This window comes from Fukomys damarensis, unplaced genomic scaffold (genome assembly GCF_012274545.1).
Source record: "Fukomys damarensis isolate Sample0158 unplaced genomic scaffold, DMR_v1.0_HiC HiC_scaffold_34, whole genome shotgun sequence".
Taxonomy (NCBI): Eukaryota; Metazoa; Chordata; class Mammalia; order Rodentia; family Bathyergidae; genus Fukomys; species Fukomys damarensis.
Window position 1 is genome coordinate 24,296,614 of NW_022900946.1, and position 26,276 is coordinate 24,322,889.

At 44.7% G+C, this 26,276-nt stretch overlaps 1 protein-coding gene across 1 annotated transcript in view; it reads left to right on the forward strand.

The window, feature by feature from the left end:
• Positions 1 to 26,276, forward strand: part of LOC104859852 (protein HIRA) — a 100,605-nt gene that overhangs the window by 68,199 nt on the left and 6,130 nt on the right. Inside the window, exons 19-27 of the mRNA XM_010620729.3 lie at positions 10,276 to 10,480; positions 10,836 to 10,940; positions 12,603 to 12,751; positions 14,920 to 15,081; positions 15,566 to 15,624; positions 16,327 to 16,432; positions 18,317 to 18,439; positions 18,915 to 19,078; positions 21,090 to 21,178. Of these exons, the coding sequence (XP_010619031.2) occupies positions 10,276 to 10,480; positions 10,836 to 10,940; positions 12,603 to 12,751; positions 14,920 to 15,081; positions 15,566 to 15,624; positions 16,327 to 16,432; positions 18,317 to 18,439; positions 18,915 to 19,078; positions 21,090 to 21,178 (1,162 nt within the window). The remainder of the gene's footprint in view (positions 1 to 10,275; positions 10,481 to 10,835; positions 10,941 to 12,602; positions 12,752 to 14,919; positions 15,082 to 15,565; positions 15,625 to 16,326; positions 16,433 to 18,316; positions 18,440 to 18,914; positions 19,079 to 21,089; positions 21,179 to 26,276) is intronic.

Below are 26,276 nucleotides of genomic sequence, written 5' to 3' on the forward strand. Positions count from 1 at the left end.
AAAAAAAAAAAAAAAAAAAGACCTACTATGTACTTCAGGCTGGCTCTGAAATTACTGTGCTGCTCAGACTGTCCTGGAACTCACAGCAATCCTCCTGCCTCAGCCTCCTGAGTGCTGGGATTAGAGGCATGTGTCACTACTCCTAGCACGATGTAATTTTTTTTTCTGAAACTCTTCCTGCCACTTAATACTTTGAAATGCTAGATTAAATTAACTCATGTCTTTAAAACACATAACCATGTCAGTCTCCAGAGGGCAAAATCTAAGAGTGAACAAAATGACCAGGACATTGGCAGATCCATACTCTGGGTGCTGGGCTAGGAACTACTATCCTCGTGACCAAAGACCTTGAATTTAATGGCCACATTGAGTCAAGACAGTTTTGGACCTTAGCCTGGTATGGTGTAGAGCTAAGTCAACAGCATAAAGTAAATCCACTTTAAAAAGGGAAAACTGGTGAGAAAAGTGGCGCACTGATTCACAGCCGGAAACATGGCAGAGAAATTGGAATGTCCCTGCCTGTTTTCAAGGTCAAGAAGACAGTTTCCTTTGAGATTGTTGCCACAGCATTCATAGGAAAATGGATGCATATTGAGGATATACTCCTAAGTTAAATAAATAAGTCACACATATGTAAATACCGAATAGTTTCTCTGGTGTGAAAAACTATAATAATAGTACATAAGATCCTAATGATATAATTGACAATGTGAAAATGGAAGAAAAGGGCTAAAGGTGTAGGGAAAGTGGGAAGGGTAGGGGAAAGGGAATAAGGGAAAAGAATATATGAGAAAATGAAAAAATGGCAATAAAGTGTTTGTACATGGGGAGGGGGTGAAGGGAGGGCAGGGACAAGGGGAAAAAATGAGAACTAAGACCTGTCATGTAAAAGTACAAGATCCCAATGATGAATGTAACTGTACTGTATACTTAAAATGTACCAATAAACTCAATGAGAGAAAAAAAAAAGTTTGTTACCACGGGCTTGCCCTCTGTGGGTTGGGGTGAGTGGTGTTTTGTTTTTGCAGTGCTCGGGATAGAACCCAGGACCAGGTGCATGCCAGACAAGTGCTCTACCACTGAGCTACATCCCCAGCCCTTTGGGGTCAATTAACCCTTACCTGTGTCCTCAGAAATTACCAACCAAGAAAAGAATACAAAAGATTCTGGTCTGGTTAACATCTAGAGGCACTTGGCAAACAAGAAAATCCACCCTGCAGGGATATTATCGTCCCCAGGATGTGCAGCATCCAATAAAACACTGCCTAGATCAACTTGAGAGCCAAACTAACAAATGTCAGGGAGGTAGTAAACAGAAAGTTTAGACTTAAATAAACTTGTAATCATAGAATTATGAAGTGGAAACTATAAAATAAATACACTTAAAATCCTGAAAGATGAAACTAAAAAATATGAGAAAAGATTAATATTCTGTATAAAACTAACTCAAAATGGATCATAGAGCTAAATATGAAAAAGACTATAAAACTCTTAGAAGATATGGAAATCTTGGGACCTTCAGTTAGATAACTATTTCTCAGATATAATATCTAAAACACAAGCAACTAAAGAAAAAAAGAAAAATGGAACTTTAATCAAAATTAAAAACTGCTTCATAGGTTATGATCACAATGAAAAGACAACCTACAGAGTGGAAGAAAATATTTGCAAGTCACATCTAATTTGCATGTAGGATTCAAAGTATATAAAGAACTATTAAAACTCAATAATCAAAAGACGGATTTTTTTTTTTCTTGAGAAAGGGTTTCACTTGGTAGTTCTGGCTACCCTTGAACTCACTGTAACCCAGACTGGCCTCAAACTAATGGCAGTGCTACCATCTCAGCCTTCTGAGTGCTGGATGGATAAAAGATTTAAATAGAAAATTTTCTAACAAATACACAGAAATGAGTGTAAAAAGACACTCAGCATCATTACCCATAGGGTGAAATGCAAATTAAAATTATAATGAGTGGGCTGGGGAAGTAGCTCAGTGGTGCTGCGCCTGCCTGGCAAGTGCGAGGTCCTGTGTTTGATCCCTGGTACTGGACATGAATGAAGAGTGAGTGGCAGTGAGATAATACCACCGCATACCCACTAGAGTGACTAGATTAAATCAAAAGGTCAGACACGAAGTGTGGCAAGGGTAGGCGGAAGACGGAACTCATACACTGCTGGTGGGAATGGGAAATCATTCAGCTGTTTGAGTTTTTGTTTATTTTTGAGGGCTGGGTTGTTTTGTTTGGTTTTGTTTTGAGACAGGGTCTCTCTATGTACTTGAGGCTGGCCTGAACGCAATTTTGAGCCTTCTGCCTCAGCATTCCAAGTGCTGGGGTTAAGGCGTGCATCACGTCTGATTTGGCTATTTGAAAAACAGTCCAGGAGTTCTACAAATGGTCAAACGTAAAGTTATATAACCCCACAGTTCCACACCTAGGTATGTACCTAAGAGAATTGCAACCACATATTCATATAATAATTTGTACAGGAATACTCCTATAATCATACTCATGAAAACGAAAGACAACTAATAAAATTAGTATATCCATAATAAAGAATATGTATAAAATATCAGTAAAAAGGAATGGAATATTTTTATGTGCTACAGACAAAGCCCTTCAAGACATAAATCTAACTGAGAGAAGCTGGTAATAGAGGACTACATACTGTGTGATTTTGTTTTTTTTAAAAAACTGTCCAGCATAAGCAAATTCAAAGAGACAAGGAAGTAGATTAGGGATTGCTAGGGGTTGAGAGGATAGAAGAAGGAGTGATTGTTAATGGGTACAGTTTCTCTTTAGAATCACGGATTTTGAAAAATGCTGTCACATTAGACAGTGTGATGGTTGCACAACTTAATGAATTTCTAAAACCACTGAATTTTATACTTTAAAAAGAATTTTATAATGTGTGAATTATCTCTCAATAAGAGTTAAAAAGAATAGCACATCATCAGGAAAGACCAGGTTTCAAAATGAACCAAAAAATACTTTTAGAAGAGAAAAATAATGGGCTGGAGATTTAGTTCAGTGGCACCGTGCCTGCCTCGCAAGGGCAAGGTCCTGAGTTCAATACCCGGTATCAAAAAATAGTAATTATTATTATTATTACAGGTGAAAAGAGCAGACTGAAGCCAGCTAAAACGAGCATTCATCCTGAGAAACTGATCAGAGTGCCACAAAAGGACAGGGGTGGGGCTGAGGAGAAGACAGAGAAGGAGAGTTTCATGGACCTCACAAGAGACCCTGGCTGCCTGGAGTTGTCCTGACAGAGTTAACATATTTATAGGCCGGGCAGTTAGCTCACTGGTGCCGCACCTACCTTGCAAGCACGAGGTCCTCAGTTCAATCCCTGGTTGGGGGGCGAGGGGGCATACTTTCTAGAAGATGCTGAAACCTCAGTTTTGGAAAATAAAATAAATGCCCGTCTGAGAGAACAGCAGGATGCTATAGATAGAAAGGCCTTGTGCTCATGACTTCCGCCCTCTGTTTATGTTTGGGCTCTGTGTGTGGCCGCGGTTGCACTATTTCCTAGCTTTTGGGTAGTCTGTGTCCTGACGGAGAAGCAAAGGGGATATCCTTTGAATCGACCTGCTGGAGGCCTTGACGGCACACCCTGGGTCCTGTGCTACAAGAGCCAAGCCTTTGTCAGCTGTGTCTCAGGACCTCATGAGACCTTTTAGCTATGCATACAACGTTGTCAGACCTATGGAATGAGGGAACCATCAATTTGTCATTCTTGGAATCTCACTTGAAAGTGACTGTGAGCGAGCATTCACTTGAGGCTGAGCACCCTACTTCTAAAACAGAATGAGAACTTGCCTGGCATGCATCAGGTCCTAGGTTCCATGCCCGGGAGGGGGAGGGGAGAAGGAGAGAGAGAGAGGGAGAGGGAGATCGTTATTGAGGAAAAGAAAAAAATAGCTAAAATAGCACCGGATTTCTTTAATAAAGGCCTTATAGAAAATGTAGGCACTTTCTTGATATGGCTATTTCTTGCCTTGATTCACAGTGCAAGCCAGGAGGAACCTTTAAAAAACTAATCAGGAGCCGGGTATGGTGGTTCATGCCTGTAATCCCAGCACTCTGGGAGGCTGAGGCAGGAGGATCACTGTGAGTTCGAGACCAGCCTGGGCTACATAGTGAGTTCCAGGTTAGTCTCAACTGCATAGTGAGACCTGTCTCAAAAAAACCAAAAACAAAACAAAACAAAAAACAATCAGGGCCAGGGATTTGGCTCAGTGGTGCCACCGCCTTCCTCACAAGCACAAGGTCCTGAGTTCAATTCCCGGTACATAGTCCCAGCTCTGGGAGGCTGAGGCAGGAGGATCACTGTGAGTTCGAGACCAGCCTGGGCTACATAGTGAGTTCCAGGTTAGTCTCAACTGCATAGTGAGACCTGTCTCAAAAAAACCAAAAACAAAACAAAACAAAAAACAATCAGGGCCAGGGATTTGGCTCAGTGGTGCCACCGCCTTCCTCACAAGCACAAGGTCCTGAGTTCAATTCCCGGTACCAAAGAGTAGCGTTCAGCCATTCATCCTACAGTTGAATACCAGCTCTGTGCTTCCTGGTTGAGTGATGTTGAGACACGTAGTCTTGTCTCAAAAAAACCAAAAACAAAACAAAACAAAAAACAATCAGGGCCAGGGATTTGGCTCAGTGGTGCCACCGCCTTCCTCACAAGCACAAGGTCCTGAGTTCAATTCCCGGTACCAAAGAGTAGCGTTCAGCCATTCATCCTACAGTTGAATACCAGCTCTGTGCTTCCTGGTTGAGTGATGTTGAGACACGTAGTCTTTCTGAGCTTTTGCATCGAAATTGGAATGGTCCTGACAGTAGATCCTGCCTCGCAGGAGGTACCCTTTGGGCATTGCAGAGTGCCTGTGAGCTTGTCTTGGTACTTATCTCACAGTGAGCAGCCGAATGCTAGCCTCCCGGGTGCAGGATGATAGTGCTGTATAAACCTGTGGGCCATGGACTCCGTCCTCCCTCCCAGCCATGTGACGAGGTGACCCTGAGATGTGGGCTGTGTGACTATGGGACTGAGCAGAGACCGCATGTGTCAGTGGGGCTCTTGTCAGCTGTGTTCTCCCTCAGCAGATGTCTGCATCCAGGGGCGGTTGTAATAGATCACAGCATGGTACTTCTTAGGGCACTGGGTGGCCACCGACACAAGCCCACTCGTACATCGAGGAGGTGTAGTTCCCAGTGGGCCATCGCTCTCAGGAGCCTGGATTAGGGTGTCAGGCAGGCACAGGGAGGGGACTCCCAGGGCTCTATACAGTACCAATCAAAGTGACTTTCATAGGCTGCTGTTGAGATGAGTTCAGATTGTGATCAAACTGTTTAGGGACTGTGAGAGTTTAACATTGATTTGAAAGATGTTTTAGAGGATTTCTCTTGGCTTTCCTTGCGAACCAGTGTAAGAAACAGCCATACCAAGAAAGTGCCTACATTCCTTTTATTTTACAAAACTATAATTACAAGAAAATCTGACATAATTTCCAGAGTATTAAGCTACATCCACAGGATGTAGTGGATGCTGTGTCCTGTTGTAAAGCATTAGAAGGTGAAACCCAAATTCCAATTGTTCATTGATGCATAGAAAAGCAATTGACTTTTGGGATTTTTGGGTTTTTTTTGTTTTTGGTACCAGGGATTGAACTCAGGACCTTGCATTTGCGAGGCAGGCAGCAGAACCACTAAGCTAAATCCCTGGCTGCAATTGACTTTTGCATATTAGCCTTTTATCCTGTAATCTTGCTATAATCATTTGTTCATGTTTTTCTTGTTTATTCTTTGGTATTTTCAACGAAAACAATGTCTTCTGTGAATGAAGATAGTTTTCTCTTCCTTCTCATTCTTTGTACCTATTCTTTCCTTCTCACATTGCTGCGTTAGACTTCGAATACAATATTTAATAGAAATAATGAAAGGACATCCTTGCCTTTTTAGGCATAAGAGAAAATAACCTAGTTTTTTTTTAACCTTTAAGTATGATTTTAAAGCCGGGTGTGGTGGCGCACGCCGGAGGCTGAGGCGGGAGGATCTCTGTGAGTTCGAGACCAGCCTGGGCTACATAGTGAGTTCCAGGTCAGTCTCAACTACATAGTGAGACCCTGTCTCAAAAAAAAAAAAAAACAACGAAAAAAAAAAAGTATGATTTTAGCCAAAGAAATTTTATAGATATTCTTTATCAAGTTAAAAAGAAATTCCCAGCTATTCCCAGTTTGCTGAGTTTTTTCATTTTGTTTTGTTTTATTTTGTTTTTGTTTTTTTGGTACAGGGAATCGAACCTCGGGACTTGCTCCTACGAGACAAGTGGCAGAACCATTGAGCTAAATCCCTGGCACTTTGCTGAGAGTTTTTAAGTCATATGTAGATGTTGGAGGGCTGGGGATTTAGCGCAGCAGTTCGGTGGCCTGCCTTGCAAGCGCAAGGACCGGAGTTCAATCCCCAGTACCAAAAAAACAAATAAGTAGATGTTGGATTTTGTGGAGTACTATTTCTAATGCTCGTACGAGACAAGTGGTAGAACCATTGAGTTAAATCCCTGGCACTTTGCTGAGAGTTTTTAAGTCATAAGTAGATGTTGGATTTTATGGAGTACTATTTCTAAATCTCATAATTATATGATTTTTTAAATTATAAGACTTTTTAAAAAACTTTTAAGATTTGTATTCGTAAATGTTTGCAGTATATAAAAAGGCTTTTATTTGGCCTTGTTGGTAAATTAATTGATTTTTGGATGTTGGACTGGCATGTATGCCTAAAATAAATTCATTTGATTGTGGAGTATAATTATACACGTTAGATTCAAGTTGCTAGTATTTTGTTTAAGGATTTCTGTGTGTATATTCATGGAAAATATGGATGTATAGTTTTTTTTGTAATTCCTTTATCTGGTTTTGATATTGAAATAATTCTGGGGCTTCGGAGGAGTTAGGAATTATTCCGTCTGCTTCTGTTTTCTATAACAGATTATAGAGAATTGATATAATTTCTGCCTTAGATGTTTGGTAGAATTCACCAGTAAAACTATCTATGTCTGGTGCTTGCTTTCTTGGGAAGGTTATTAATTGTTGATTGAACTTATTTAATAGATATAGGCCTATTTATATGATCTTGTTTTTCCTTGAATTTTGGTAGATTATTTCTTTCAAGGGGTTGCTTCATTGCATATAAGTTATCAAATGTGTGCAGACAGAGGTGTTCATATTACTCTTCTGTGATCCTTTGAGTGTTCATTGGATCAGTAGTGAGGGCTTCTTCATTTCTGATGCTAATAATTTATGCCTTCCCTTTTTTTCTCGATTACCCTGGCTATACATTTGTCAATTTTACTGATCTTTTCAAAGAATCGATTTTTCATTTTTTTTCCTTTGTTGTTATTCTACTTTCCATTTCACTTGACTGCTGCTCTAAAATTTTATATTTATTGCTGCTTACTTTATTGAGTTCAGATCTTTTCTTATATAAACTTTTTTGTTTTGGTTTGGTTTTTTTTTTTTTTTTTTTTTTTTTTTTTTTGTTTTTTTGTTATTTTTGTTAATCAATCTCTTACTGTTCTTCAAGGACCTTAGATATAATTCCTTCAAGACCGCCATATCAAACAAACTATAATATTTTCTTCCTTTAAACTACTCTAATATATTTGTACCTATTTTATGAAAATTGGCCTTCCTTATTTAATTATAAGCTTCTTGGAAATAAGAGCAAATTTTACTCCTATCTCTTCAATATAATGCCAGATATATAACTCATATATACTTTCAATGCTAATCCTAAGCACTTGTCACATTTAGTAAATTGTGCTTTCATTTTCATCTAGTTCAAAAGATTTTTTAATTTGTCTGGGAGTTTTTTTCTTAGCCCTATGTGGAGGTTTTTTCTCTTCTTTTTTTTTAGAATATGTTTTTCCATCTCCAAATATTTGACGATTTTCCAATTACACTGTCTTGATGGTTGTTCCATCAAACTTATGTTATCATAAGTTTAAGAAGAATGTGTATTCTGCTACTGTTGAATAAAGTATTTTTTTAAATGTGAGTTAAATCCAGGTGATGTGTGACATTAATTCATTAAATATGTCCTTATTGATTTTTCTGTCCTCATAACCTGTTGGTTTCTTTAGAGAAGTGTGAAGTCTCCAACTATAATAATGTAATTGCCCATCTGATTTTTTTCTTTGCATTCTTTCAGTTTTGCTGTATACATTTTGACATTTTGTTTTTTAGGCACATACTTACTAAGGATTATTATATCTTCTTGGAGAATCAACCCTTGTATCATTGTATAATGTTCCTCTTTATCCTTGCTAACCCCCTTGCTCTGAAGCATAGTTGATCTGAAGTTAATCTAGCTACTTCAGTGTTTGTATTAGTCTTAGGATAGCGTGCCTTTCTCTGTCCCTTTACTTTTTTTTTTTCTTCTTTTTTAGGTTTTTGAACCAGGGCCTTGCTATGTAGCCCAAGTTGACCTCAAACTCACAGCGATCGTCTTGCTTCAGCCTCCCAAGTGTTAGGATTACAGGCATGCACCACCATTTACTTTTTTAATCAACTTTTTCTTTTTAAGAATCAGAGCAAGGGCTAGGGATTTAGCTCAGTGGCACTGCGCCTGCCTGGAGAGCACAAGGTCCTGAATTCAATGCCGGTACCAAAAAATAAAATAAAATCTGAGCAGAAAATAGAGAGAATTTCCACACATCCTCTGTCCCACACATCCACAACCTCCCACCTTCGTTAATATCTGATGTAGGACACATTATTATCACCAAAGTCCACAGTTTACATTAGGGCTCTCTTTTTGTGTTGTACGTTCTGTGGGTTTTTGGTTTTTTTGTTTGTTTGCTTGTTTGTTTTTTGAGACAGGGTCTCACTATGTAGTTGAGACTGACCTGGAACTCACTATGTAGCTCAGGCTGGTCTCAAACTCACAGTGATCCTCCTGCCTCGGCCTCCGGAGTGCTGGGATTACAGGTGTGCGCCACCACGCCCAGCCCTGCTTTGTCTTTTGAAAATATGTGTTTTTGTTTCTTGTTGTTGATTTGTGCTTTTTGGGTTTTCCTTTGGTTTTATTTTACCTCTTACCATGCCTTACAATTTTTGTTGAAAGTTGGACAATATTGTATTGAGTATTGGAAATGAGGTACATAAGTTTATAGTGTGAGTCTTTATTTATCTGGCATGGAGTTCCTAGAAATTCCTTGAATAGAGCCGGTACCTTGCAGCTCTCATGGTTACAATATACTGTTACTATACTGGGGCTTTATTGATATGGTGGTAAAGTACTGGGGAAGAAAAACATCCTATAATCTCACGATTAACTTTCCAACTTGGTGGTGGTTGTGGTGATGCAGAATTCCTGGAGTGTAGTACAAACTCCTGGGCTTCATTATCTTCTACCAAAAGTGTTACTTAACCTATGGGGATAGGGCAGAGGGGCACAATACAGGGAACAGATGCTGAGTAATTTCTGCTTTGCCCCAGGTACGATAATGCTCTAGTACAATGGTTTTCTTGAGAGCAAGGTTTAGTTATGGGGAAATGAATGATAACATGTTTCAAAATGATTAATCCCCTCCTCCCCAAGCCCAGACAACATAAGATATTATTTCCACCAAGGGTCTTTACCTTGAAAACCTAGAGGGATCCCTTCATGTAAAAATAATGAATATGTGGGCATGCTACTACCATCAGACCCCCAGGAGTTATAACTCTCAAACTTGCCACACTCAGACCCCAGCAGCATATCAACTACCTTGCAAATGTGTCTGACAGTAAACACTCCAGGGGCCTCTGGTCCAGGTCAGCTGTGGCTTTCTGTCTTGATCCAACTCTCAGTTTTCAAGGTAGCTGTTTGTCCTGTGACTTCAGTTCTCTAATAGGTCTAAGGAGAGTTGTTGCTTTTCAGCTTTTCAGCCTTCTTGTTGTGAGGACAGGTGTGTCAGTCTCCAAACTCTGCATGTTGGTGCAGAAAACAAATCCTCTCTACTTTTTGTACTTATCAACATTTTGGGACGAGTATGGATTTTTTTAAAACTATAAAATTAATAGTTGTATAAAGAAAATCAGAGCCAGACATGGTGGCACACACCTGTAATCCCAGCATTCAGGAGGCTGAGGCAGAAGGATCTCCATGAGTTTGAGGTCAGCCTGGGCTACATAGTGAATTCAAGACCAGCCTGAACTACATAGTGATACCCTATCTCAAAAAAAAAAAAGGAAGGAAAGAAAGAAAGAGAAAGAAAGTCACATATCTTTCTGTGCAGGTTGAAAGAGCAGAACCTTGTAAAAGAGCTGAGGCCCCGGGACCTTTTGGAAAGCAGCAGTGACAGCGATGAAAAGGTCCCTTTGACCAAGCCTTCCTCACTGTCCAAGCGCAAACTTGAGCTCGAGGTAGAAACAGTGGAAAAGAAGAAGAAAGGGCGCCCTAGGAAAGATTCCCGCCTGCTGCCCATGTCTCTCTCTGTCCAGGTAAGGCCCACCACCATTCTGCCTCACTTCCCTGAGCTCAGTGCTGGGACGCCCTGCATGTCCTACTGCTCCTCATTGGTGTGGGACACCTTAGGGACCAGCTGGCTCAGATGCAAACACATGCAAATCACGTGGAGGCTGTGCTTCCTTTACCTGCACTCCAGCCCAGAGCCTCGAGCAGGGCCTCTGGTGTCAGCTCCCTTGTCTGTGAGCTGGGGATCTTGTAGCAGCCTGTGTGCTTTTTCCCTCACCGAGTAAGTAGAAGTGTCCTGGCAGCAGGCCAGCCTCACCTCTAAGTACCTAATGATACCCAGTATATTGCCCTGAGACTCAGGGATATTTCTGGATCTTCTAGTCCCCAGCTGCCCTAACTGCGGAAAAAGAGGCCTTGTGTCTGTCTGCACCAGCACTTGCACTGAAGCTGCCGATTCCAGGCCCTCAGAGAGCATTCACCCTCCAGGTAAGTGCTGGCGCCCTTCACCGACTCCCTCACTGGTGTATACTAGCGCGCGCGCGCACACACACGCGCGCACACACACACACACACACACACACACACACACACACCCATTATAAACCTAGTATTTCTACTGCTTTGGGGGACTGTTATCCAGTGCCTCTGTGATCCATATACACAGGACACTGTGGCAGGAGGATCTCCAAGAGTTTGAGGCCAGCCTGGGCTGCATGGTGAGTTCAAGGCCAGCCTGAACTGTGTAGAAGACCCTTTCTCAAAACAAAAAAAAAGGGTGCTACCTTCCTATTCCTCACCCTCATAACTCTTTCTCCCCCTCACCCCCCGTACCAGGAATCAAACTCAGGACGTTGTACTTGCCAAGCAGTCACAGTGCCACTGAGCTCAATCCCTGGCCCCCTCATAGCTCTGTTTATGGTATTGCCCTTCATGTACCAGCTGCCAGGGCTGCCTTTATAATTACATCTTCTAGATGACCACCTCCTTTAAGACTTGTCATAGGCATCCCCTCGAGAACTCTCCTGCATTTCCACATTCAATCCTGGCAGCCTCAGGCTCCGGACCCAGGGAACTACATGGTCACGGTCTGTCTGCCTATGGTTCCGTTGGCCTTGTGGACTTCTCAGGGCCTGGCAGAGTCATTACCAGATCTGCTGGACCTCTTGTAACACTGAGCTTCAAACACAATTCTAGGCCAAATAATCCCTTATACCCAGAGGCCCTCTGGTCAACACCACATCCATGCCTCAGCCACCGTGATGTCTTTGCACATGCTCCCTCCTTTCTACACAACGTTTGTACCTCGGGGAGCCTTCTCGGACCCTGTGTGTGAGTCAGTTCCCATTGGCCGCACACTGCTCCAGATCTAGGCTGGCCTTCACAGGGCACTGGAAAGCAGGCATCGGCCCTTCCCAGCTATGTACCATGGAGCAGGTGGAGTCGAAGGATGAGACCCACATAGTAGGTTCTTGTTGCTGATTAGTGGAGGCAGGCAGTGCCTCCTCTCCCAAACACCAGCCCTTCTCAATATCTTCACGGCAGGGTGCGACTTGGGACTGTACTTGGTTTCTGAGTGTCTATGAAGGGAACATGGCTGTGGTTACAGCTTACACTCCTGTGTAGCCATGTGGTACGACCATCAGCCTGAATTTCCATACTGAATTATCTGTTGATCAGCTCTGTAAACACACACTCTTGAGCCTCTCTGGTGCCAAACACTGAACTCCACATTTTTCATTCATGCTGTGCTAGGATATTCCTCCAGGATAGTCTCAGTTGAGCAGACTGAGACTTACAGCCACAGGAATTAGAGATCACCTTTGAGTTTTCTAGGTTTTTATCCCAGCACCACCACAGGCTCAAGTCTTTGAAGATTTTTAACCAGGAGGCTGTAAGCAGAGTCTCACTCCAAGCTCTGTCCTTGGCTCCCTGTCGTCCTTACTCACAGTGTGTTCAGCCCTGTAAGGTGACGGGGCCCTCTTGCCCTGCCCTGTGGCCCTTCACCCCACCAGCTAGCCTGTGTCTCTGTTTTTTTCCTGCTTCAGAGCCCAGAGCTGCAGAGTCCCTGAGTATCTCACTGGTCCCAGGACCCCTGTCTGGGCAGGTCTGCTATGGCCTGAAAAGATGTGTGTACTGTCTCGCATGCAGGTGAGCTCTGACCCTTCCATGTACATCGAGGTGGAGAATGAAGTGACCGCTGTTGGGGGGGTGAAGCTGAGCCGCCTGAAGTGCACCCGGGAAGGGAAGGAGTGGGAGACAGTGCTCACCAGCCGGATCCTCACTGCCGCTGGCAGCTGGTAAGTACAGCGAGGTCCCAGCTTGTCCTGGAGAGGAGGTGTCTGTGCGTGCTGGCTGGCACTGTTACTTCACTAGAATGCAGCCTTTCTGAGGGGAGGATGGCTCCCACAGAGGATCACACTGGGTCTTACTCAGGGCCAACGTGTATATTTATCATCTCAAGTTCCTGCAACATCCAATGAAGTAATTCTCATCCCCATGTTATCTGAGCACTTGAGAGGCACCCAGATGAAGCTGGAGGTTTTATTCCCTTGCTTTGCCTGGATTCCTGGACTCAAGTTGAAGATTGAAGTTTGCCTCACCCTCCTTGTGGGGTCTTTCTCTGGACCCCAGATTTTTATCCACGGTGGTCAGGATGGATTTCTGATTATTTCCCCAAGTCCCCAGTTTTGCCCTCTCTAGATTCTGTGCTTTGGGGAAAGATCATAATTTAATGATTAATTGCTTGGTGCCTTCTTAGAGGCTCCTGGCACTGAACAAGAGCTTTATCCTGTGCTCAGTCTAAAGAGAAGATTCATTTTCTTCAGGCTCATGCCAGCCATAGGTCCCCAGTCAGAAGCATGTGGTAGGGCCAGGGATTTAGCTTAGTGGTTCTGCCACCTGCCTCGCAAGCACAAGGTCCCAAGTTCAATTCCCGGTACCCAAAAAAAGAAGCAGCAGATACTTTTACTAGGATTTTACAATGATCATCGTTCACAGTCCTTTTCATTAGACCCTTAGCCGTCTGTCATAAAGTCATATGTAAATGTTTTCATAGACATCTGGAAACACTGATCTCAGGGCTTAGGATATGAATTCCATACTCCACTGGTGATGAACCTGTAGCACGCATGCTGCAGCAGGCTGTCATCATTGAAAGCTCTAACAGGTTTGCCATCCCTGCCTCAGTCCCTAAGTGAATTTGTATTGCTCGGCTAGTCGGGTCCTACCAGTCTGTTCCTCCGTGCATTCTCCCTGAAAATGATGCACTGTGTGTTGGGTGCCGTCATCAGCTCCACTCTCATTCCTGGTCCCAAGACTAGTAAGTAGTACCCCCCAGCTGAGGGCCAGTGATGGCTGCACTGCCTCCCCTGTAGCAATACAGCAGCCATGGAGGGGGCCTAAGAGGCTACCAGGGCCTGTCAGCCTGTGCAGTCGTACCTACTCGGGCTCCACCTACAGTCCCGCTCCCTGGTGTTACAGCCCCATAGGACAGCTTTCCTCACGGTGGGCTGGTTCAGGGAAGGACCTGACCATCAGAGATGAGCAGACAGAATTCAGCCGTAGCACCACAGAGAGCTGTCTGCTCCCAGAGTCCTGCTTAAAATTTTCTCTGATTCATACTTTCAAGATATGTTTGTAAACAAAAGCACCTCTTTGCCTCTTCCTTTTTAGATGATGTCATCTTGTTAGAAATGAGTTGGCAGGCTGTCTTCGTAGCTGACCTTACTGTGGGCCTGCTGACAGTAGGGGGGACTTCATTCATGCATACCGTAGGCCCTGACTCACCAGAACAGAAGTCATGAAGGGACACTCTGGGTGGTCATCTGTGGGCGAGACTTGTTACTCTGATTGCACACCTGCTTGCACTACCTGGGGCCTGAGCCCCAGTCTTTCCCTGTACCTGTGGTTGCACCTTGGTGAGCCTTCACTGGGAAACCTGCAGCCTGCTTGTTGTGTGCCTGCCTAAAGAGCCTAGTGGTCACTCAGAAAAGGGACCGGTGTCCAGACATATAATCTCTCGTGAAGCCTTCCTTGCCTCTCCCATCCCACCCAGAACAGCCCTCTGGGTGTCTCCTGAGAGGCTTGTACCGATACTACCACACTTGTCCGTCCTACTTCACCGGAGGCCTTGCCTAGACTAGCATAGCCAGCCATTGCCAAGTGATTTTCATGGGTACCCTGTGATACTGCTTTATGAGTGGGCACATTTCCCGAGTGACTGTCAGGTGCAGTGGCTCTCCAGGACCCTCACACCACTCGGTTAACAGCAGTGTAAGCTCAAGGAAGCACAAGCAGCCCAGTGGGCAGAAGACAGAAGACTCTCACGAGCGGCCTTAGGTGGGCCCTGACTGCCCTACTCAGCAGAAGACTGCCCAGCCCTAGCTAGGCCCAGGCACAGGGCAGGCTCCGCACGAGCCAGCCCCGGCCTGTGCTGCAGCACGCTGCCCTTTCTCCGCTCTCGCAGCGACGTGGTGTGTGTCGCCTGTGAGAAGAGGACGCTGTCGGTCTTCTCCACCTGTGGCCGCCGCCTGCTCCCTCCCATCCTCCTGCCGTCCCCCATCTCTACTCTGCACTGCACAGGCTCCTACGTCATGGCGCTCACGGCTGCAGCCACACTGTCTGTCTGGTGAGTCAGGGTGGGAGGCCTCTGGACGGGCAGGAGAGGCTCAGGGAACACAACTGACAGCGTGGCCATCAGGCTGGAGAGGAGGCCCTGAGCAGGCAGCAGTGTTACGTCTGTCAGTCCTCGTGGCCCAAGGACTGAGGCGGGCGTGTGAGGGAATGAGGCCGTTCTACTGTCACCCTCCCTGGAGCAGACTGGGAGGCCGAACTGCCCAGTGGCGTATGCCATCGCCTTCCACTGGTTCATCAGCCTTAGCACCGCAGCAGGTAGAGAGTGGCCACGCCGCTGGTGTGGCTGCCGGGGCTAGCTTCTCCCAGAGTGTGTGTGAGCCCAGGATTGGCTTAGTGCTCTGTGCCCTAGGACCTCTGCTGCAGACTTGGGCAGAGGGTTGGGAATATATCCAGGAATCAGGGTTCTCAAGAGCTGAGACAAACTCTGATGCGTTTACCTCAGGTGGAGAGTAAGCTGTTCCCTGTCTCCTTCTTAGGGATGTTCACAGGCAAGTGGTTGTGGTGAAAGAAGAGTCTCTACACTCCATCTTGGCAGGTAACCCTGCAACAGTACCCTTCCCCTCCTGGGTCTGAGTGATAGGTCGCTTAGACTAGATGGAATGCCAGGCCAGTGAGCCTCCCAATGAGGCAGAGTGCACTTACATACGAGGGAGACAGATACACTGGATACAAAATTAAATGGGTCCCTCGAAAGGCTGAGGCAGGAGATTGCTGCAAGTTTGAGGCCAGTTTGGATTACATAGTGAGTTCAAGGCTGGTCCGAACTACATGGTGAGACCCTATCTCAAAGGGAAAGGGAGGGAGGGAGAGGGAGAGGGAGGGAGACCACCTACAAAATTTAAAAAAACAAACCTGGACATGGTGGTGCACACTTGTGACCCCAGCACTCGGGAGACTGAGGCAGGAGGATCATCGTGAGTTTGAGGCCAGCCTGGGCTACATTGGGAATTCAAGGCTAGCCTAAACTACCTATAGCAAGACCCTATATATATGTATATATATATATATTTTTTTTTAAAATAAATAAATAAATGGGTCCCTAAGAGATGACAAAAATCATGGTGTCAGTAATGATAGCTCTCACGAAATACCAGGCAGCCTTTCCTATTTGCCAGATGAGCATTATTGGGCTTTTTGCTGGGGTTCTGGGAGGTGGGGTTCCGCTTTTTCCTTTGATGAATATGGAAACACTTGCTGATGAGAATACGCTGGAACTTTTTCCTGTGCTGTGCCCCAGGAAGTGATATGACAGTATCACAGATCTTGCTGACACAGCACGGAATCCCAGTGATGAACCTGTCTGATGGGAAGGCGTACTGCTTTAATCCGTCACTCTCTACGTGGTAAGCATTGTTCCCTGTGAGTGTCCTACTGCACTGGACAGCAGAGCAAAGGCTCTGGGTCCTGGCAGCTAGGCCTGCCTGCCGTGCTTCTCCTCGGGGTCAGAGCCTGGACTTTGGACAGCTAGTATGTGTCCTGCCATGTCCATAGGGCACTGCTGGCCTGTGGCTTCTCTGTCCTCATAGCCCATAAATAGGGGAGCTGTTCCTCTGTGACATTTTCTGAGGCCAGTTTTATTGAAATAGGCACTTGACATTCTTTTATGGTTCCTAACAGTATTTCCAGCTGGACCTCCTTAGCTATCAGTAGCACAAGAGTGCTGGCCCAACAGCAAGCTGTCAAGTTAGTCCTTTTGGGAGTTTAATAGGAGCAAAGTAGCTAGTCAGATTTGCTTAGTGAATTAACAGGGATGAACACTCACTTATCCAGGTATGATTCATACATTTCCTCTGACCTCTTTGGAATTTGGATCCCATTTCTCTATTTGTAAAATCTCCTTATACATCAGAGATTTTAACCAAGACATACAAAATATGTAAATTGCCTGCCAGCCACCCAGGAAATTCTGTCTGCCTGTACCTTTGGTTCTTCATATCCAAAACTTATACCTCCTAGCCCCTTTTCTGTTAAGAGTTAGCAGGCACAAGTTTGTACTCACACTGATATTTCATTACATTGGAACCTTGGTTCACAAACAAAAGTGTTTGGCAAAATTTTGTTTTTGTTTGCAAATTCTACATTAGGTGACAGATATGACCATGGCCATCTTTCTGGCAGAAACACAAATGTGGCCATGTTTTCCAAAATTGTGGAACAAATGGAGTTAATGAACCAAGGTACCACTGTATTCACTTAAAAAATAAAATAAAATCTCAACCACCTACTCTCTCCAGTTTCAAAAAAAAAAAGTTGTATAGTATGTGTGATCAGTAATGGAGACAAGGTTTTTTGTTTTTTGGTTTTTGGTTTTTTTTTTTTTTTTGGTACCGGGGATCAAACTCGGGTCCTTTCTCTTGCAAGGCAGGCCACCGAACCGCTGAGCTAAATCCCCAGCCTGACAAGGGGTTTTTTAAATTGTTGTTTTTGGGGTTTTGGGGGGTTGTTGTAGCAAGGATCAAACTCAGGACCTTGCATTTGCGAGGCAGGCAACAGAACCACTGAGCTAAATCCCCAGCCCGATTATTTTTTTAAGGGGGAAAAAAAAAAAAACAACATATTGGCTGTATATACATATACAAGTATATCTTGTATTTAAGACATATTTACAGAGGCACCCAGCTGTTTTAAAAATATATGGAAGGGCCAGGGCTCAGTAGCACTGCACCTGCCTCGCAAGCATAAGGTACTGAGTTTGATCCCAGGTACCAAAAGACAAAACAAACAACAAAAAAAGTGTATGGCGATTGTCCCAGGTACCAAAAGACAAAACAAACAACAAAAAAAGTGTATGGTGATTGTTTTCCTAACTAAGAAGTGAAGGATGCCAAGAAGGTGGAAGAGCTCCCTGCCTGAGGATATTGGAGAGGTACAGAAAAGCCAAGGCTGGCAGCTGGAGCAGGTCTAGGCTATGTAGGTGCCTAGGAAGGCCACTGAGCATCTAAAACATACTTCACACGCAGAGATTTTCCTGGTCATCAGAAACTGAGACTGAATCCAAAATGTTCAAAGAGCCCATCAGCAACCTTTTCTGGAAACAGTCATTTATCAGGCCTATGAGTAGGAAACATGCCAGTAGTCAGCACTTAGGCTACAGTACAGTGACTCTCATCCTCCTTTGGTTTGCTGCTGGTTTGGTGGGAAGGACTCGTTCTCTTTGACTTCTTTGCCAGCCTCACTTAGTAGGCCTCCTGATTTTCTGACCTCCACTCCTGCCATTGTCTTCCCAGGAACCTGGTTTCTGACAAGCAAGACTCATTGGCCCAGTGTGCAGACTTTAGGAGCAGCTTGCCATCCCAGGACGCCATGCTGTGCTCAGGACCGTTAGCCATAATCCAGGGCCGCACCTCCAAGTACGTGAGCTGAGCGCCATGGCCATTGTCAGCAGTGCTTTCCAGGGAAGTGAACAAGCCTGGTCTCTTCTTGTCCCCTGTGCCCAGCTGCTACTCTCAGCACAGATGGAAGGAGAGGAATGTTCATGAGTTGTGGGCCCACATGCAATAATATCTCAGGAGTGGCTGGGACAGAGGCCTTGTCACTGTGGGGACCCAGATGCCAGTGTGGGGGTGATGAGGGTCATAGGTACCAGGTGGGGCAGTATTTTGGGTCTGGGGAATGGGACACTGCCTTGATATCTGCAGGACCTAGATAGGATATACCTGGTGTACTAAGAGGCCTGGGGTGGACAGTAGACTGGCTGGTGAATGAAGGCCTTGGGCAGCCTAGGAAACTTTCATACTGTGGCATCTCACTAGGGCACTTGGGGACACCTCATGTGCCCAGGCGGGGCCCTCTGTCTCATCATACCTGCTATGCCGGTTTCTGCAGCTCTGGGAGGCAAGCTGCCCGGCTCTTCTCCGTGCCTCACGTGGTACAGCAGGAGACCACACTGGCCTACCTAGAGAACCAGGTTGCAGCAGCACTCACTCTGCAGTCCAGCCATGAGTACCGCCATTGGCTCCTCCTCTACGCACGGTACCTTGTCAACGAAGGTGAGTTCCAGGCAGCCCCACGTGCCCCTCTGTCCTCGGAGGCCTAGCTCAGTTTCTGGGAGTCAAAGAAGAGCCCAGGGCTCTCTACAGTCATGTGTATTCCTCAGGGGTCCTCTCAGTCACCCCCTCAAGGTCTTTGTCTCCTCCTCCCCTGACCACAGTGAGCCCCTTAGCCCTATCTCCCAGTTTGCTGTGATCAGGGCAGTCCAGCAGGCATCTTGCCTCCTCATTGGCTTTAGAACCTGAATAGCATAGGCCTGAGGATGTTCCCCCAGGGAGGGTGGGCAGCAGGGAGTGAGGGTGGATACGTGCATGGAAAGGCCTGCCTTGAAGCAGCCAAGTCAGTGTTATGGCTCCTGCCTTCCATTCCACGCTGGCAGCATTGATAGTCAGCAAGCTGGTCACCCCATGGTAGGGCATCCTCTGTCGGTGTTTATTTTCCTTCTGGGAGTCCCTCCTATCCTGGAAGGGTCTGCCTGCTGTCCAGCACCTCTCCATGGCTCTCTAGACCAGGCCTTCTCTTTCAGAGTTGTCAGAACACCTGTGCCCTCTCAATAGCATTGCTTACAGAAAACAAGGTGTGCTGAAAAAGGCTCCTGTACTGTCCTTGGAGCGACCGCCAACAGCCGTTAATCCCTCATCAGACAAGTGTCTGTCTTTTTTATCAGCCCTTCTTCTCACCTAAGTATGACCGCCAGGGTCTGTGGCACAGGACTGGCCCTTCCAGAGCACTCCTTTTATCTGCACACAGCCCCAGGCCTATTTCCAGAGCTTTCTTCAGCCACTTCTGGCCCTTTGCTTTGTTCTTGTCACCACCTTCTGCGTTTTGATTATAACTTAGAGAAAAAATAATTCAAGTACAGAAAAGACAGAGAAAAATGTACCAAAGGCCTACAGATGTAATTCCCAGAATCAACATGACATTTGTCTCCAGTGGTGTGAATCTGAGGGTGTGATTATACACACTGGTAATAACAACAAAACAGTTCTGATACCTGTCTCCCTCCCTAATGATTCCAATGATAAATTTGATGTTTGCTCTTCCTTCCCAGTCTGTATGGCCTCCTAGCACGTGAGGACACCAGCTTTCCTAAAGACTCTACGTCTAAGGTGCTCAGACTTGGGGCACTCCCATCACACCTCAGGTCTTGTGCCTTGTTCCATCCAGAAATGCTTCCTCTCTACACTCTAGTTTTCCTTACCTGGGTGTTAAGCAGGATTCACCCCACAGCCTTATCTCTAGGCCCAGCCCCTTATGTGGAGTCACTTTTACGTGCTCTTTCTTTTTTCCTTCCACCAGACTGTCGCAGTGCTGCCTGGACTATACACCAGTCCCCACACTCACTGACTGTTGCTTTTTCAGCTGTAACAGGAGGAATCCAATGTTACAGTAAAACCCCATTCGCTTCCCAAATTCTTCAGGGTTTAGGTCGTTTCATCCCTCCTATTCCCTACTCTTTGTTCCTGTTCGTTCCCTGTGGCTTCAGCCTCCCCAGGTACTGCCACCATCCCAGACTCTGCCTCCACTGCCTCTCTGGGCTCTTCACCCACACTCGGTTTTCAGTCCTGGATGTCTCTGGACTCAGCTGCCGCTCTGCATCATCGTGCCCTCACCGTCTCCATGCTGCCTCCCCGCCTTCCACACTCCCTTCCCTCCCAGCCGCCTACCTGTCTGATTTTGAACACATCCGACGGGCCCACACCCCTTGTGCCGCAGTTTTCTGTGTTCCCTCCATCTTGGGAAGCTCATCACAGAACGGCCATATCTTGTTTCTCCTGTGTGCCATCACACCCATGAGGTGCTGTATACGCACGTGGGTACGAACCTGTGATTATGGGTCTCCATGTCCTAACAGAGACGCAGAGGCATTTTGCCCATAGAAGGGAAAAAAATAAGTGTTCACTCTGTTTTGATATATACAATAATTTAGCATATTCTTGATTTTTTAATTTCCTTTTGTAATGTGTTCCTATTTCTTTTTGTTTTTTGGTTTTGTTTTTCTGTAATTAGGGTTTGAATACCGACTCCGAGAAATATGCAAGGACTTACTGGGTCCCGTTCACTGCTCCACTGGAAGCCAGTGGGAGTCAACAGTAGTGGTAGGTGTTTCTTTCATTCTTGCTACAAGAATTCTTTCTTGAAACATGAAGGTGGAGATTTTAAAAATAAGCCAGAGAGCTCTGGAATAAGCCTAAGATTTCTTCAGCACCTGCCTTGGGTGCCAGCATCAGGGAAAGGCTGAATAGTGGCCTCCATGACTGGGCAGGAACAGGCTTCTCGGTATCAGGAACGTGGAAAGCTCCATTCCATACCTGTGAGACACAAGATGCTCTGGGTTTTATATGAGGATGCCTCTGTGGGGCTCCAGTGGGGAGGCACACGTGCACACATAGGCAAGGGGGCATTTAGGTGAGAAGACACTGATTATGGATTCTTGCACACTCCAAGAAGAGAAGAAAATAAGCAGGACAATGAGATACGAATACCCAGGAAAGAGTAGCCAGGACCAGAAGAGCACATTTCAGACGAAACCCAAAAATGAGCTGCAGAGACTAGGGGAAAACATTTCCTGGTGAAGGTAACAGTGAGGACAAAAAGGATGTGGCACATTTAAGGCCAGTGTTACTGGCATGTAGGAGGCGAGAGAAGAGGGTAGTATGCGATGAGGCAGGAGTCACATGCAAGAGGTAGGCAGTAGAGACCGGAGGAGCTGGAATACTCTTTTAGGGGCCCAGAGTTGGTACAGTTGAGCCGAAAACCAGTCTGGTATGTCTTGTTCAACAGTGCGGTTGCTGTGGAGTACAGTAAGCTTAGTTATTTTATTTTTAAATACTGTGTCTGGGTTGGGTGTTGGAGTGCACGCTTGTAATCCCAGCTATTTGGGTAGCTGAGGCAGGAGGATCGCAATTTGAAGGCCATCCTGGTCAACTTAGCAAGACCCTATCTCAAAAAATGAAATGGGCTAGGAGTGTAGCTCGGTGATAGAATACCATTGGATCTGATTGCCACCAAAAATTGTCTGGTAATTTTAGTTTTGGAAGTCTTAGTGGATGTTTCTATTTCCTGTAAGTGTTTCTACTATTTCTCATTTGTATTGTATTAATCTCCTTATGTTACTGGTTATTTTTTACTGTTTCCTGGACATGATATTTGAAAAACTAGAAGTCCAACATGATGTTCTCTACTTCTGCAGAGCTCTTTTATTTGCTCCAATGAACTTCCTGATGTACTCCAAGTTGTTCTGTCCAGTTCAGGATTGAGGTTTTCTATGCAGCCTGCCTAAGACTTAAAGGTGGATGCTAGTTAGCTCAGGGATTGCTTTTAGTTTACCTTGTCCTATGTTACATGTCTTTGGGTTTCCAGCACAAAGGAGGAATGGTTTAGCATGGACCTCCCTCCATTCTTGGACATTAGCCCTGGCTTTGCTCCATCTAGGCCAATGTGATAAATCAAAAAATGTTACCGTATGAGTTGTCTTTTTCTAAACTAAAACCTCAGTATTCAGGTTTAATTGCAGTGTTGTACTTTGTGATAATAAATAAACGGGTTTTGTATTGTAGTTTGGGTCCTGCTCTCTAAGAGATCCACCATCACCGCCCTAGTCATTCAGTTCTTATATAGCTGCTCTTGTCAACTACAAAGAGATACCTCACTGAGGCTTTTCCCCAGAGAACCTATGGCTTCTCTCTGAGTCATCTGTCACTGTGGTCCTGCCTGCTTTCTACCTTCTATAAACTGCCTAAATTTGTAGATCTGCTCATGATTCTATGTCCACGACAGATGGTTTCAGTTGTAAGTAGACAACAAGCATTTAATGGTGGCTAAAATTGATTTTTTTTTTTCTCTCTTCCAAGTCATCTAGAAGGAAGATGTTAGCCTGTCTCTGATTCCCCTGACTTTTCATGCATAGCCACAAGATGCTTTTGTGTCCAAACTCAAGGAAAGAGAACTGGAGGAAGCTAATACAGGCAACGTCCACTCCATTCATCAGGAAAAGAAAAGCTCTCCCAGAAGCAATCCTATAGGAAGCTATTTATTAGGCCCCTTTATTACAAAGAAGTCTGAGAAAGTAAACACCTTTTCCTCCTCTGTGTAAAGAATAGGACAGAAAGTCTTACAGTGGATGCTTGTGATCTTTTTAAAATATTGAACATGTGTACCTGGGTGGTGGGAAGAGTCGCCTCTCTGTCTTGCAAGGCTGGCTCCGTGCAGGGAAAAAGTTTATTAGTCACTACACATGAAGGCTGAGGTCTTCTCAGGCCTTACCTGTGGCTGTCTTTCCCAGGCCTGCGCATGCTTTTTGGTTTTGGGGTTTTTTTTGGTTTTTGGTTTTTTCCAATTCCCATATGCAAAGCTATTCTTAAATGTCTTAACTTCCCTTAAGCTTTTTCAGCCAAGTATGGTGGCACATGTCTGTAATCTGAGTATTTTGGAGGCTGAGGCAAGAAGATTGCCTGCAAGTTTGAGATCCACTTTAACTACAGTGAGTTCAGGGCCAGCCTACACGTAGCAAGACCCTGTCTCAAAAAACCCCTCTTAAGCCAGGCATGGTGGTGCATGCCTATAATCCCATAGGCTGAGGCAGGAGGATCGCTGTGAGTTCGATACCAGCCTGGGCTACATAGTGAGTTCCAGGTCAGTCTCAACTACATGGTGAGACCCTGTTTCAAAAAGCAAAACAAAACAAAAAAACCCCTCTTGCCAGGGATGTAGCTCAGCAGCACAGCACCTGCCTAGCAAGTGTGAAGTCCTGCGTTCAATCTCTGGTACCAAAAACAACAACAAAAAACAACCTAAGTTCAAGTCTATATGGGCAACTTAGCAAGAAGACCCTATCTCAAAAACTTTAAAGGGCTGGGGATGTAGCTCAATGAGAAAGTCTTAGGTTCAGTGGGGCAGTGCGAGGGTTTTCACAGGTTCGGAGTTTTATAAATGTTTTCTTTTGCTAAACAAAATACTGTACCCAGGGCTGGATAAAAGAGCCTCATTTAGGTCACCTTTCTGGAGGTCTGAGAACATTGTGGCAGCTTCTACTTAACTCTGGTGAAGACCTGATGGTAGATGATGTCATAATGGCAGAAAAGATCACATGGCAAGATAGAAACCCAGAGAGAGACTCTCAGGAGGGGCTAGACTTGATCTTTTTAAAACAACTCACTCTAGTGAGAACTTACTCTGCAAGACCACCAGCATTAACCCTATCCAAGGGCAATCCCCCCAGGACCTAATTACCTAACACGGGGCCCTAACCTTAACAGTTCCTTTATCTTAATGCCACCACAAATGTAATTTATTTTAATATCACCACACTGAGGACCAGGCTTCCAGCTCATAAACCATATTTAAACTAGGACAGATGTTCTGATGTAGTATATCCTCAGTCTCTTGACCCCAAGCACCCACAGGGCTGCACTTTTCCATAGCACTCAAACACCAGTGTCTGTCACTGCCTGTAGCAGCCTCCACCCTGGTATCTAAACTGTGCCCTTATTCCTATCTGCTCTCTGAGTTAGGCAAAACAGAAACCAGTCCCTCAACCATCTAACAAGCCTGATTATTGCAAGTGTGTTCCTCTTTTTTCCTTCCATCTCAAGGGAGTAACCAGGAATTGAGTCACTTCCTTCCCATGATACAACACTGTCCTGGGGAAGCTAGGAATTGAGCATGAGCAAAGTACCATAAAATTTCCTAGTTTGTTTTGTTGCTTTCCTAGTAGGGATGAAACCTAGGGTCTTTACATGGAACTACACCTCCAGACCTTTTTAGTTTTTGTTTTGAGACAGTCTTATGCCCAGGCTGGGCTCAAAGTTGCAATCCTCCTGCCTCAGCCTCCTTAGTGCTGGAAGTAAAAGAATGCACCATGATACCCGGCTAAATTTGAGTGTGTTGGTTGTCATTTGCTGCTTCTTTACTAATTTCTAGATTTCCTACAAAGATGTATTTGTCTCAATGTTGCTTATTTGATGTTACCTTTGGAAGAACAAGGTCCTAGATCTTGCTAGTCTTTGCTCTGAAATTTAGCCTTTACTTTTATTCCTTTTCTTTCCTTTAAGCTATTTATGTTATTATATACATACAGCCCTCAATTTATGATGGTTCAACTCACCTTTTACACATAGTAGGAACCACACTTCCAAAGGTTGACCTTTGGGGCTGGTGTTACATGTGTGGCACCCTCATGATGCTAGGCAGTGGCAGGAGTACGGCTTCCGGGCAGCCTTTAGTCACAGGGAAACAGCGGGCAGGCTCAGTGTGCTGTGCTCCTACGCTGTGAGGTTCAGCAGTGGCGGTGTATTAAGTTCATGTTTGACTTAACTATTTTCAGAGTACAGTGGTTTTGTTGTGCTATAACCCCTTTGTAAATTTAGTAGCACCTATGTAAAGTGTGTTTCTTGTGAGCAGCTTGTAGTTTATTAATTTGTAATCTGATAAATCTATGCCTTTTTTCCTCTCTTTTCCTTCTTTCTCTCCCCACCCCTGATCTCCTTTTGTGATCCTGGGAATAGTAACCAGGGTCTCAACACGTGCTAGACCAGCACACTCTACCACTGAGCTATGTTCCCAGCCTTTAAATTTGGACTTTTTAATTTCACAATTATTGCTGTATTTAACACTATCATCTTGTTTGTCTTCCTTTTTCCCTTCTTTGAATGAATTGGGTGATTTTCTAACATTCCATTTTATCCATTTGTTAATTCCTTGGGAGATTTTGTGTGTTTAAGTTTTGGTTTTGTCTTTGGTTGTTGCCTTATAGCATATATAATATCTGCCTTTGATCTATCACACTCTCCCTCAAGGTTACCATGTAACATATTGTATGTGAACCTTCTCATGCTATGTTTCGTAGCCCGCCTCTCATGGCCTGCATCTCTATTTTCATTATTTTACTTTAAAAAGAAGAACTTTCTGACGTTTAGATTCTCTTGGCACTCACAGTCTTCACTTTTGGGAGATGTGTTGTGAATTGAAGAAGCACTAACGTGATTCCATGGGGACAGTCAGTTGTTTGTGTGCCACGTATTGAGTGCCCACCCACTGTATCTGTTTGCCTTCTCCTTCACCTATCAAAGTACGAATCTGTTCCTAAGATCTAAATTACTCTTGCTTCACAATCAACTTGTATATCTGACAGGAGAGTGACTGTCTTAACTATTTTGACCTTTTATTCCTCTATAAATTTTAGAATTAACTTGTCAA